General features: G+C 30.8%; 1 protein-coding gene across 4 annotated transcripts in view; it reads left to right on the top strand.

Annotated features, from left to right (window-relative positions):
* The window catches only part of LOC139520691 (protein FAM53A-like), a 52,512-nt gene that overhangs the window by 31,465 nt on the left and 5,724 nt on the right, over positions 1-15,323 (top strand). For 3 of the 4 annotated variants that reach the window (XM_071313561.1, XM_071313564.1, XM_071313562.1), the window contains 4 exons: positions 3,576-3,777; positions 5,050-5,110; positions 7,250-8,022; positions 14,876-14,929. In XM_071313561.1, coding sequence (XP_071169662.1) covers positions 3,688-3,777; positions 5,050-5,110; positions 7,250-8,022; positions 14,876-14,929 — 978 coding nt within the window. In that variant the 5' untranslated portion in view covers positions 3,576-3,687. Of the gene's footprint in view, positions 1-3,120; positions 3,288-3,575; positions 3,778-5,049; positions 5,111-7,249; positions 8,023-14,875; positions 14,930-15,323 lie in introns of those variants that run through there. The other variant, XM_071313563.1, reaches the window with a different exon arrangement.

The following is a 15,323-nucleotide window of genomic DNA, read 5'->3' as shown; positions in this document are numbered from 1 at the left end:
ATACAGGAAAGATCCCTTGTTGATTGCAATTAAGTAAACTAATGTAAGGGCATGCAATACAGGAAAGATCCCTTGTTGATAACAATTAAGTAAACTAAAGCATGCAATACAGGAAAGATCCCTTGTTGATTACAATTAAGTAAATTAATGTAAGGGCATGCAATACAGGAAAGATCCCTTGTTGATTACAATTAAGTAAACTAATGTAAGGGCATGCAATACAGGAAAGATCCCTTGTTGATTACAATTAAGTAAACTAATGTAAGGGCATGTAATACAGGAAAGATCCCTTGTTGATTACAATTAAGTAAACTTATGTAAGGGCATGCAATACAGGAAAGATCCCTTGTTGATTACAATTAAGTAAACTTTAGAAATACAGTTGCTTGCAATTAAATTGGTTTTAAGGTCTTGGGTAAACTTTTCATCTAGTTAAGGTCCACTCAAAACAGCAACCCAACATCACAACCAACTACAAAACATCTATTTTTGTTGGGTTGTACTGCGGATTCTTAATTATTCTTTGTATATAAATTTTCAAGGCTTCTGCAGGGTAACTACAAATTTAAATGTTCAATGAATTACAAAATTTCTATAGGAATGTATGCAGACACAAATCAAATGTCCTCAATCCATGAAAAATGGTACCTACGAAAATAAATGAATCCACAATATATGGTATGATTATTGAGTTTTAAGGTTTTCTTTATACCAGTGAAATTTAGATTCTTGTATACAACTTGATTTTTCTGCTTTTTGAAAACCAACTTGAATTTCTTTGAACATTTTTTAGTCTGTGCTTTCTTTATTTTTGTTTTAAAATTTGGCTTCATGATCATCAATTCTCTATAACCTAATACATTCAGTGATCTTGCTATCACATGTCAGGGTAACAGTTGACTTTGTTTACTGGAATACTTAACAGACAATACCCAATTAATATTTTGACCTGGTTTGAACTGTTATCAGGCCAAACTATTTTTGTTTTTCGACCAAAGTTGGAAATAACAGAAGCATGTTGAAGAAGGGTGTAATATTACAAGACAGGGCAATCAAACGTGTAATTAAATCAATTACCATAATGAAATAACAATGGATTAATACCTACCAGCCAAATTGTCACATTGCCAAGTATGTAATGTACTCAAAAATCCAATTAGGCTATAAAAAAAACCCATCAATAGATCTATAGATCAGGTAAAAAAGCTGTAACTATAGAAGAAATATATTACATTTTAATTTAGATTATTACTGATGAATTAGCTGGTATTGGAATATTGACAGAATTTCATACATGAATCGATGTACCAACAGTGTAAATTAAAAAAAACATGGTACCTGAAAATATATTATTTTGTCTATTTATAGAGCATACATATATTACACGCATTTAGTTTGTAACAGAAGAAACTTAAGAGAGATATGATTTTAATAATGTGTTGAAATATATACCAAAATTAGGAGAAAATTCTAAAAAGTCATTTAAATGAAATACATATTAAATATTTTAATATCTATTGGAGATTTACCAGGCATTGGTTCACTGTAGTTTATAGTTTGAATATTAGAACATTTCATACATGTAGAATCAAAATGTCAATTTCACTTCAGATATTATCAATAAGAAAACACTTTTATTGCTGTTCTTTATCTCAACATTTTTCTGAAGGTTCTTATCGCTTACAACAAGATTGACATTCTTTTGAGCAATGACTTTTTTGGTACTCTTGAAGGTCATCTAAATCCATGGTCTAAGTTTACATACTTAGCTTTTTTAATTTTCCAAACATTTTTCAATGACCTTGGAAGGTTGCCTATTCAGTCTCATAGGCAGATCCAGGGGGGGCCCCTTTCGTGGGAAAAATTTGGTTGATTATATAGGGAATCATTGAAGCATGACTGGAGCAGGCCCCCCACTTAGGTCAGTCAATGGCCCCCCTTTAGGAAAAGTTCTGGATCTGCCACTGAGACTGAATGAAACCTTAACCAGATGATATGGTAGGTGTTGCTTTATTTGAGTTCAGTGACGTATCCAGAAATTTTCATATGGGGGCCCACTGACTGCCTAAAAGGGGACCCGCTCCAGTCTGCTTCAGTGATTCCCTATATAATCAACAAATATTTTCCTGGAAAAGCACCCCCTCCCCCCCTAAATCCGCCTCATCCGCCTCTGAGTTTAATGGGCAAAGATATTATATCCAAGAAAGATATTTTAACATTATCATGACCAGGATAAATGTAGATGAGTTGCACCTAAAATATTACATCTTTCACTCAATTTTTTACAGTAATGTCAAATTTTTCTTCTAATGGATGATAAGAATTAAGAGCCATGATATTTATCATAGGTCAGTTTTTTCTGTTATTTATATCAGAATTCAAAGTTTGAATCACCTTTGCAATGCAGCTAGTTGCATGCCCCCCCCTTTTTTATATGTCTTTTTATTTGATTAATCTTGGTCATTGTAGCTGTTAACCACTTAGCAATAATGGGTACAAAGCACTGCCAAAATAAATATATTGTATGTACTGATTTGAATAAGATAGAATAGGATACATATTATGGTTCATTAACTTATGGTTCATTAACGGGAAAGAAAACCACACAATTTAGATGTCACTTTAATAATACAGCAAACATACAACAAATTTAATTCTGTTCCAGTTAAATTTATAATCCAAAACTAAGATTTATTTTCAAGATTAAAGTTGACAATATAGGTAGGCCTTAATTTTTCATTAGTTAACTTTGTGTGTGTCTGTAAGTAGAATTTGAGAAAGATTGGCAAAAGTGACATATACAGGATCAAATTTTAGATCCAAATTTCTACTCGAAACTATTATCACATACATTTAGGTGTGTTTGAGTACTTTATAAAGACATGAAAAAATAAAAACTTATTAAAATAAAATTTATGATTTATAATACTCTTCAAAGTAATGTTTTTTCTCAATTTCCATGAAAATGAACCTTGAAACAATTTAAACAGTGACAAACTGAACGTAATTAGAGCTATTGATTTAAAGAAAATGTTTTCTATCAGCTGCTAAACAAACCGGGAACAATATCGTAAAAGGTGTAAATATTTGTTTATTATGGGGTGAGTAGTTAAGCTTTGTACACACCTGTGTATTTGCTTGTGATTGCACTCTTCATTTATTTCAAGTACAATATCATATTTACATATTTGACTGATAGAACCTATTGGTAGGGTAAAATATTCCCGTTATATTTGGCGTTTACGAGATTATCTGCATGAGTGGATCTGTATTACAAGTAGTTCACAGTGAGTTGGTAATCTGAAAGAACTTATTTATTTTGGTGTCATAGATGTATTAATATTTGTTGTCAAAAGATCTTGTGTTACAATTATATTTTTTCTAAACACTTGGACTAAAGTTCATTTGATATGAGTTCTGTTGATTGTGTATTAGATGTTTATTTCTATGCAGTTTGTACTTTTTGTTGAATTGAAAGCTGAAAATTGAATGAAAAACATCTCAATACCTTTTTTTCAAATTAAGCAAACTAAATAACAGAACATTGATTTCAAAATATTAAACTTTTTTTGTAGGTTTAATGAATTGAAAATGTTGATAAGGACTTTATAATGTGAATTGTGTGGATGGAGTGATTCACCATGGAAAATTTTATTATGTGGATTTGAATCCATTGTGGATTACAAGATGATTGCAGTGGATATACTGGCTGATAAGCTTAAGGACCAGAAACTTGAAGAATGTGCCAAAACTAAGGGAAAATCTCCGATTACATTTGTAAGTAACTTTACAAGTTACTAATATGTATTTAAAAAATGAATAGTATGTTGTTTTTTTATAATTTTTAAACACGTATTAGATAAAATTACATAATGTTGTTCATTCAGTATCCAATGTATGAGGAAGTTTAGGAAAATATGTCAAAATACCATGCTTACTACCGCTTGTATCAGCTTCAAAGGTATGTACTAGCTGATGGAGGAATTTAATGCATGGTTAACATCCAGTGGCAAATATTTCATTTACAATTATGACTGGAGAATGGGAGATATTATGATAACCTGAGGACATACAAAGTCTAATAAGATACCTTATATGTTGTTTTATGTGGCTGAAAATATTTGTGGTCATCAATGAGATCTCTATCATGAATTAGATGTCTTCATAACTGTCTAACAGATATCAGTCAGCTATCAGATAAAAATCCCCAGACTAATATATGTCATGTTGGTCAGTTATTGTATATCATGAGGACTTGTAAAATGAATACACCAAAATAATAAATTTCATTAAGGGTTGAGAGACAAGGGCTTAAGAAGGTGGGGTAGGTTAAAGGACAGATCATGTAGGGCAATTATAGTCTTGGCAAAATGTAAATACTAAATTCTTTTGAACTATGCCAACCATTTAGCATACTGTGCAAAACATATCGGTATTTTTTTTGTAATAGAATTTAGCTTTTTAGGTATGATAGGACAAATTCTCAAGTATTTTATGAGCTAGACAAGTATTTATTGAGTGTTCAAAGATAACTTGAAGAGTGATTCTCACAATGTCAACAACTTTTATCAGACATGTCAGAGTAATTTTAACTTAATTGCCCAGTTATTAGTTGTTTGTCACCATAAAAGAAAAAGAAGGTCACAGTGATCTACTTTTGTAATTAATGGAACAAGAATTAAAGGTTTCACCTGAATGATGTTTGAATTAGTTTAATTTCAAAAGAAACATATATTTCAGCTTTTTAATGTTTTTATGAAGATTTAAGGGTCATCATGTTGCTTTTGTTATAAGTAAATATATTTTGTCCTTTTCAATAAGACGCTTTTAAAATCATAATTGCATTACCTTTGGGCATTGGTTATTAAAAACATGTACTAAAATTTATGATGTTCCATATAACTTAGGCACAACTGTTACCAAAGAACTTAAGTAAGAGATTTTATTTGTTTGTTAAAGGTGGAGACCGATTTCATAATGAAGCAATGACTGGACATTTACATTGTAAAGTTGTAGTAAAGACTTAACATAAGTGTTTTGTAATTGTAGATACAGCCAGGAGAAGGGTTTAAATTGTCCAAGAATGCTGAGGCAGCCATTAAAGGCTCAGGTAATGTTATAGCATTATCTAATTATAGAAAACCTCAGTTTGTAAATATTTCCTTTGGGCCAACAGTATAATCTCTTCTGTTGAGTATACTGGTTGTGGACAAGTATTCAGAAATCAAATCATGGTAGTAGCATACAAAAAGATCATATCTGGCTATTTCTTAAGAAACATCTGAAAAAGAGGGTGTAAAAGCATGTTTCCTATTTAAAAGGACCCACTTTTTTAAGTAGGCCAAGATTTTTATTGATTTTTGTGAGAATTGGCCATTATTAGGTGATTTGAGGTAATTCAAAACACATTTTCATTGTCACTTTCATGTAATATTAGAAACGAAATAATACTCATTTAAATTGATTTTAAATGATAATTTTCGTATATATGTGGGTCAGGATTTTTAATGATTATTTTTGGAAGGTTTTTATCATCTTGATTTGAAATTTAATAGTCGGATATCTATTTTAACACCTTTCGATCGAAAAAAATTCTACTAAGTGCCCCTTTAGATTTGTAGTTTGAGACTTTGAGTTACTATTTTACTGAAAAGGGATAGCAAGACTGAATAACCCTTTTAATATTTGATGTCAGACTCCCATTAAATAGAAATTGAATTTCATACAGAGTATAAAACCATAAAAAATGGGGAAATATGTCAAAGAGACCACAACCCGACCAAAGAGCTTTATTTGCTTGCCAAGAAATTAAGTACCATACTTATTTGAATTATTTTATAAGGTTTAGTGCACTTATCTCTTTTAAACTCAGAAAAGTTATGTCATCGTTGTTATAATCACTATTCAAAAAAGTGTCCTCCCCAAATTATAAAAACCCTAGGTAAGGTCGCTCATTTAAAAATATATATTATCAAATTATTCCTTGCAGGGATTTATCGCCAATGAGCCCTTTTATGTTTCTTTATCTAGTTCATCAGAGCGAAAATTGACGTAACAACAAATTTGATCTTCTATAGTAATGTCTTGAAGGGGTATTATTAGAAGTTGAATATAAAATAGAATTAATATCTCCTTTAGATCACACTGAAGTTGTCAATTCATTTACGTCTATTTCAAAATTGTGTTTAGTCATTTGTCATAGCACAGCGATAAAAATTTAATTTGAATGCATAGAGATAAAAAATTAAATAGGTATTTAGTCAATTGCAGTTAACAAAGTGCATTTTTATCTATATAAGACCAAAAGACTTTTAGATATAAGTTTACTAGAGTTTTTAGGGTTATCTAAGTTTTCTCTGTAATTCAATGAATTTAAAGGCATTCCATCATATTAAATGCGTAGATAGTGCATTTTTTTTTATAAACGTGTACATAAGAATTAAATGAAAGGAAAAGAACTAATAAAAAGTCCATTGAAATGATATTTTCATGATTGTCATTCTGTGCAACAACAAAAAAACACTTTTATTAGTGTTATTCATCCTGAAGGTTGGTTTTCATCAGAAAATAAATCCTTCAATTTCTTTGATATTCAATGCTAAATTTCTGTGTGTGTTACATTTTAATGTTGTATCGTTATTCTCCTCTTATATTTAATGCGTTTCCCTCAGTTTTAGTTTGTAACCCAGATTTGGTTTTTTTTCTATCGATTTATGAGTTTTGAACAGCTGTATACTACTGTTGCCATTATTTAATATCAATTATTTAAAACCTAGTTTGGTTATTACATTCACAAAATCCTGTGTTAATCCTACTTGAATGTTTTTAAATAGGCTTGACCTATATTGTGTATGAATTAATTAACGTTGGCAATAAAGACAATTTCCTGTTAATTTCATGTTCACACATAACACTACAAATTAAACCTGAAATCCATTTTTTATTCAAATGAAAATAACCTAGATTAATGGGTTCTGTTAAAATCATATCCATTGAATGTAAATAACCATGAAAATTTATTGCTGACATTGAATTTTTTTAATTGACTTGGTGTGGTCATTATAGAGATGAGAGTTTTAAATGTTGCTGTATTACAAACCATTATGTAGAAAAAAAGATCTATCGAAAGTAGTCGTCAAAATCTTTATATTTTGATATATTTTGATAACTATTATTAAAGAATAACAAAATTAAACTTAAATATTATATTAAACCTATTTATGTATAAATGATAGATTTCCTTTTACAGGGAAAAAAGTATGGACAGTTAAATTAAATTCTGGGGACAGAATTTCTGGTCTTACAAAAGCAGAACCTCATTCCATTCGTAAGAAATCTGACGAGGGTCATCATAGGACAGATGGCCGACGCTCATATCATGATGACATTTTATCTAGAAAAGAGACTAGAAGATCAAGCCAAGACTTACAGAGGAGTAAACTGTCTCCACGTAAACAAACAAGTCAGGATATTTGTGAGGATGAATTGTCTCAGATCTCAACAGCCTGTGATAACGGGAATTCCGTAGACCCACCCACCAAAAGACATTGTACTGATGTGACATCAAAATGGCAGCCAAAAGAAACGGAAGTTTGGAAGCCGATTCCTGTCATTGATAAGGAACATCATTTTAGTCCAGCATTTAGTGATCATTTAAACTGTGATATTTTTACACCACCGGAATCTCCCGTACCTCGTCCACTTTCAGCATCTACATATCCTGGTTGTTATGACAACATGTATAGTCCCATTGGTGCATCATGGCTTGAACAAACAACATTTAACAAATTCAATGCTTTTAAAAACCGTAGTCTTTCTTTTGAGGATGAGATTTCGTGTAGTAATGCCTCAGGATCAACTTCATCTGTACAGTTAGTACATCACCATCACCATCACCATCATCGTAATAAAATACCTCGGTGTCGATCACAACCTTCAGTTCTCTACGACAGAAAATGTGGTATTAAACGTCGCAGAGATTATGAACATCGACCAAAATTAAACTTTCACAAAATGACGGAGGTAATTGTGTAGTAGATATACTTATTATTAGTCTATTTTAAGTATGAAATATATAATTATGGGGTAATTGTCAATGAGACAGAAAACCATCAATAACGTATATATAATTTATCTAATTTAAATACAGCCTTCACAGTTAACTTTCGAGTCCACAACCCACGAACCTCAACTTTTTGTTGGTTTCTGTAAACTTGTAGAGAATAATTGTACAAGCCTGAATTCAATCTTACAAGCCTGGACCATAAACTTGAAGTTGTGGTTTACAGGTTTAGGGTGAAGACCATAAATATGTTGTTTCTGATAGATATTGCTGATGAATTCAATATTTAAAGATTTCAATTAAATCTGTCAGATTACTTAAATATGTACTACTGGTATATGTTCTATCAATGCTGCACTTGACAGTGATTTAATGAAAATAGTCTCAAAATTCTTTTTTTGGGGCAAATGTCATTTATCATTTAGATAGGAGTATGATTCTCAAGAATTGCTATGTTTTAACATGTAGTTCATACATAATTCATAGGTTATACATATAGTTTTCCTCTATGTATGACAGTGTCATTTTTCAAATCAGTTTAATGCTCAAACTGATTTTTACAGTTTGTTGTTTTGTTCAATATTTATTTGCTGAATTGAAAGTTCAGGAACCTTTTATAGATAAATTATCTAACAGCAGGATTTTTATTAAGCCCTTGTATATTGCAAACATAATCTTGATCTTTAAAGGTTGTATAGGTATTAAACAGAGACTGACAAAAAATAGGACTTTTGACAGAGATTGATTCAAAGAAAATGTAATATTTATAGACGTACTTATTTATCTGGTAATGTTAGGTTTCAAGAATTACACTTGGCTTTACCACAAAATTTCACAATTTGTTATATATTTTATTTGATCTTGGATGGGAAATCCATGTTTTCCAGTCTTAAGTAGTATTGTAGCCCTTTATTGTATGGTTATGGTTTAAAAGTTGCCATTTAGACATGTTAAATGTTGAATAGTAATTATAACAGACATATGATCTTGGCATTTTTAGTGGAAGTGCTCTTTAGATAATTTGCCTGTACTATGAATACTTTTCCTGCCCTTTAGATAATTTGCCTGTACTTTGAATAATTTACCTGTCTCATAGATAATTTGCTTGTACTTTGAATAATTTACCTGTCTCATAGATAATTTGCTTGTACTTTGAATAATTTACCTGTCTCATAGATAATTTGCCTGTACTTTGAATAATTTACCTGTCTCATAGATAATTTGCTTGTACTTTGAATAATTGTAACTTCAACTTCAAGTTCAATGGATTAAGAAACAAGAATGACATCTTTGAGCTTTGTCTCAGACTGATCAGAAAATGCATCATCACTCTAATCTCTGTCATACTAACGATAACCACACAAAAATCAAACTGACTCCCAGATTTGATTAAAAGATGAGGGGACAGTGATGTTATATTCAATAGATGTTTTTCTTGTGTGTAGTTAGTTTGCTGTCTCGTTGATGTTTGCCTTATATCTCTTTAAGTAGTATTCCTTCTAGTAAGTCTCAAGGTGAATTATATTTAGTCAACTATTCACCTTTTAGGTGTGTAGCACCTTTGTAAAGACCTCTATTGTGACCTTTGTGAAATACCTCTAGACTATTGTGTAGGTTCATAAGATTGAGTCATTATAGATATTATGTGGGACACATTTTAACACTTTACCAAACAAAGACTTTATTAATTTGATCCATTTCACACTTTTTGATTGAAGTCTAGTTTTAAAGACTTTTATAATTAATAAACTCTTACACACAACATGGGTAACATCCAACCTCTATGGTGTCATAATTTGACAATTTGCAAAATTTTGATTCAGCAAACTATTTTGTTAAGTTTGTTATATAAAACAATGAAAGTTGAACATGTTTGTGCTTCATATTGATTTTAGAATTGTTTGAAATTTAACAATAATGGGTAAAAGTACGGCCATTGCTCACACTGAACAGCAAGCTATAAAGGACCCCAAAATGACTACTAAAAAGCAATTCAAACTGGTAAAACAAACAGTCTAATCTATAAAAAAAAAAAGAATCAAGAAACAATTATGAACAATAGGCATATTTATTTATATTTCACTTGAAATTGAAAGATGTAAGCAAGCTTTTTAAAAAATGACTAAAAAAAGTAAACTTAATACTATATATATATATATATATATTGTTGATTGATTTGATTCTATGGATACCAATTTTCAAAGATTAAGGAAAAATTGTATTCACTAGAAATTGAAATGTTGAGGAAGTTTTTCATTGCTGAAAATCAATTTAAAATGCGCAATTGATGCAGGAACTATACAATAGAATTAAGTTTAAAAAGATGAAAACATTGGGTGTGTATTAAAACAAAAGTCAATGCATTTCAAACTAAATACATGTATTAAACTTATTATTATTAGGAATATTTCCTTGTTCAAAATAATTATAAAACAAAGGGATGGCTTTTATTATTTCAAATCAAATTAAAATATCGGTGAATGGTTTTCAAACAGGTCATTGAATTTCATTACATGATAATGACAAGTCATCTTAAAGTTGATTATAATTTCGTATATATGTAGAGCTATTTTAAAGGAATCAAAAATATTTTACAGTTCAATGTACATTTTCTATTCAAAACATTTAAATTGATTATAACTTGACTTGTTATACATTTAGGAATGAAGAACCCATAAATAGTTTTTGATCAATAAACTTTGTCCTATTTTCAAACTTGAAATCACTTGATATTAGTTTATTAAGTTTTTTGTCGAACCTTTGACCTGACTTCAATGTGTATTGCTGTAATGAATATTGATGATTTTGGCTATAAAACTGTGTCTTTTGTAAATATAAAGCACCAGTATTGAATATCTAAATGGATTGTTTTTCTGCTTGATTTCACATTTGTGTATATAAACCTTTACATTGAGAAACATATAATTTGATCTCGCAAAAAATTGTCTTGTATTAGGTATAAGGTTCACAAGAACGTTTTTATGTATTATCGTCCTTATATCTGTTTAAAAGATCTTTAAAACATAGGTGACACCCAATATAGTTTTGTAAATAATTAATAATGTTTTGTTCTAAAAGTTGAAAAGGATCATTTACTTTTTACGAGTTTTGTACTATCTGGGGGATTTTTACTATCCTTTTCATTGGGTTTTATGTCCTTGCTTGAAATGTCAACATGCAATAATAGCATGCTAATAGGTAACATATAAATATTGCATGTTACCAACACATACATAAAATCTAGAACAAGATCTTATTTAGAAAATTGTTTGACTTTACGCCAAATCTTTTTGCTAAATGTCCATAAAATAAAGAAAAAAAAATGATGCACAATTAAAATACCTCAAGATCTTATTCTTCTGAAAGGGAGCTTGTCAGCACTTGTAAGACTTCAGATAAATCGTCATTGTTAGGAGTGCAAACAATATTGATGAAATGTTTCTGCTAAGTTTGTCCAAGGTTATAGTTATGTGACTTTAAGTACAGAAGGTATTTTATACAAAATTAGAATGGATAAGAATCATAATGTCTTTCTTCTTCTAAGGATGTTACAAACAAAATATAGGATAGATTTTACTTGTAGCAATGGCCATGGGTCATAAATATTAACATGATCTCATTGTTACAGCCAGAATCTGAAAATTCAGACTTGACTCAGTTATAACTTATATTGAATTCAGATTGCTGTAACTGTATAAAAGTCAAACCCTTGGTTTTCATTTTCTCAATCCTTTAACAAATTATTTGATTCACATAACAGTCAGACACAATTTTAATAGAATGTGCATTTGAATAGGTGGCCACTAGGTTTATAAAAAAGTAATAATTTTGTTAACATATCTTTAGCTTATTCTAGGTCAATGTGGTTGATTTTTAAATTCTTTGCACTACTCATCACAAAGCAATCATTTGACTTATACTAGGGAGATCTGATATGGTTGACAGTAAGAGAACTATCCATCAGAGACCAAAATGATGAGAACAATTTACAGGTCACTGTTCAGCCATTTACAATGAAAAACCTTAAACTAATAAGCTATGAAAAGCCCTGGGAGAACAAAATGTGAAACATGTAGAAAAAAAACCTAATGGCTTGATTTAGATTAAAACAGTAACTGAAAATCAATGATGGTAGACAACTGAAAACGAGCAACAACCACCACTGGACTAAAGGCTCCAGCTTTAGACTCATTTTCAAATAAGATACCTAAAAATCATAGTATCCAAAATAATCTTTGTTGATTGAATGGGGGAGAGGGAGGCCATACAAACTCTGTTGTTAAGAGATCTCATAAATTCAAGGACAGACTGACTTTGCCTACAATCATGTATGTCTGAAGCTCATGTTAATGTGGATAAGATAGAGTCAATTTTAACAAGTATATCACAATGTCCGATACGATGATAAATATGGTCAAGTAAAACGCTTTGACATGTTTATCCACTTTTAATGGTGTATTTAACATATGAACATTGGTCATTTTATTTGAAGAATAAATATTATCTTATCATTTTAAGGCACCATTTAAACTTAAAAGGGCTTAGTTTGTACACATAATATTGACAATAAGAGTCCAGAAGGTTAACTTTATATGTCAAGATATACTTTGGAACGGTCTGCAGATAAATCAGTGACGTGGTTATTTAACTGCACTCTTACAAGTGCTAATATTGTTAGGTGCTAAATCTTTAAAGATTAGATTATAGTCCAGGGGTTTTATTATTGTACACCTCAATAAAAAAAAAACCATTAATTCAAGTTTCATATTATTTATGTATTAATACATTGTTCCTTATTACGCTTTTTAAGATCTGGGGCGTAGCTGGGTCCCTTTGAAGTGCACGCCAACCAGGGGGGGGGTTTGTGGGGGATTGCTCCCCCAAGATTATTTTTTTGGCTAGACGCAAAATGGTGCGTTCTGACGGCCTAAAATTGGTTTGATTAGCAAATTATTAAGACTGTATTTGATCATTTTTTATTGACAAACATCCTGAATATTTTTCAAAAATCTGCCCTTCGTATTTTTAGTTGCAACAAAAACGTCCATGGCCTTGTCTAAATTGACCTCAAAATCACGGTGGAACCCAAAGCCGATAATCTGTCATTTCTCATTGTGGAACGGATGTACGTTTTCAAACGTTTCAGTACGCTAAACGACCTTTCAGCTGTAGCACTAACAAAGGGCATTGTTAGGAGAACACACAGTATTGGTCAATTGGTCATTAGTTATTTGTTCGACCACACACGGAAGAAGATATTGTGCATGAAAACGGTTTTCTGAATTCAGAAGTCGAAAATCAAGTTCTGTGATCATATGATCCAGAAACGGATAGTAGAGAGAAATTCGCCAGTAATCCTTAGGTGTTTCCGCTGGATGGTTGGCTCTCGAGGTTTACACCACATAGGAACATTTTCAACTATACCAAAAAGCTCAGCTATATCAAGAGTGGTTTGGTATAGCTCGTTCCAAACATTATCATCATTTTGCTCGGAACGCAACATTTCAGTTAGTAACGGACTAGTACTGCGGAACTTGATGAAGTCTTGAGAGGCTATTTTATTTTATTTTTAATGCGTTGACGTCTTAATATTTCGTCGACAGGAAGGTGTCAAAACAGAACAATATGAAGTATCCCTTCAAAACAATAATTTAAAGAGGGAATTCAGATTTGTATTTACCGTTATCGTAATTTACATATAAAAGAGAGGTGAAAGATACCAAAGGGACAGTCAAACACATATAAAGTTTACTGTAATTCATTAAATTGTTCAGGGTCGGAACCAAAGTTGAGAGATAAAAATGGAACAAAAGTCAATTGGTCATTTTTTTGCCAAAATAATGTACGAAATTTACAACCCTTATCTAAACAAAAACGTGGGTTTACAACCCCTGCAGCCCTGTTAGTTCAACGACGCGTATTATATATATTTTTTAATTGAAATGGAGTTAATATATATACCTTGTCGGAAATTTGAAAGTGTGGACATCTTAAATTTCCATTTGTCGGGCAAAAGTTGTAACTTTACATCTTTTCCTAAGGATTTCGAATCTTTCAACAAAGAAATATCTGGATAATTAATTAAGCTAAGTTCAACCATCGTCAATTTTTGACGTTTCAGGGGTCTTAATTGTCCTATTGTGTTGCTGGGTGTGTTTCTGCATGACTATCGCTGTTGGTAGGCGTTTTTGTGAGAGAAAAAAAGTCCAACGTTTGCCCTTTAGGCTTGTCACGCTTTGAAGTGTTCATGTTTTACACGCTGCTTTTTACGTCGAGTACCAGAAGAAAATTCTCGCAAATAAATTAAAAACGATTTCGGTCAGGATTGATTTTACAGACGGAAATATTATTGTGACGTTATTAATTTAAAATAGTTATACTGTATCGTTTTCTACTTTGCTTGGTTAAGTTAGATTTAATATTTTTTACTCGTTTGTATTTTTATTTTATTTTTCGGCGTAAATTATTTTTTTAGACCCCGCGATGTGCACGCCATGGCGTGACAGCGTATATGGAGCTACGCCCCAGAAGATTAAGTGACAAGTGTATTAATTCTTTCTTAAGTCATATTTGAATATTTGAAATGAAGACCTACAAAAAAAATATTTAACACACCTGTATAGCTGAAAGTTGGTTAAAATGAATGCAGAATTTGTAATATTAACCTAACATGTGAATATCTTTTGATTGAGATTCAAAGTTATTTGGAATTAATAATAACCAGAAAAATGTGTTTATGTCAATAAATTTGTTGTTATGTAAAAGTCTTAGAATTTAAATGACATCTCTTAAAAATTTTGATTTTTTTTTCAGACAGCTTATGAGAAGTTTCCAAAATCAACACCAGTACCTACTTTGGGCAAAGAGGTTTGTATATTCTAACAGCCTGTTTAAGTTAAATAGATATCATACATATAGTCCTTAGCCTGTGGACTCGGTTCATATTTCTTTTTTATTGTTTGTATGTGGATAACTTCTTTATGAATCAGCAATGAATATTTTAGTTTTAGATTGTCAACAATTTTAGAATTGATTTCATTTAGAAAGATTGAATAAGAAATTCATTTAACTAACTGATCTTGGCATTGAAAATCGTACAGCAAAGGGAAATTTGATATCTCCTTTTTCCTCATTAACTGAATTTGATATTTTAAATTAAGTTATTGCTAATCAGAGAGAAATAATTTAAGAAAGCTGTCAGTAATTGTTACTGTCTACTAAATTGATCTTTGAGAAATATTTCAAAGTTGTAAACATAACA

Source organism: Mytilus edulis, chromosome 4 (assembly GCF_963676685.1).
Source record: "Mytilus edulis chromosome 4, xbMytEdul2.2, whole genome shotgun sequence".
NCBI classification, from domain to species: Eukaryota; Metazoa; Mollusca; class Bivalvia; order Mytilida; family Mytilidae; genus Mytilus; species Mytilus edulis.
Note: the sequence above shows the minus strand (reverse complement) of the source record. Positions and strands in the feature narration are given on the sequence as shown.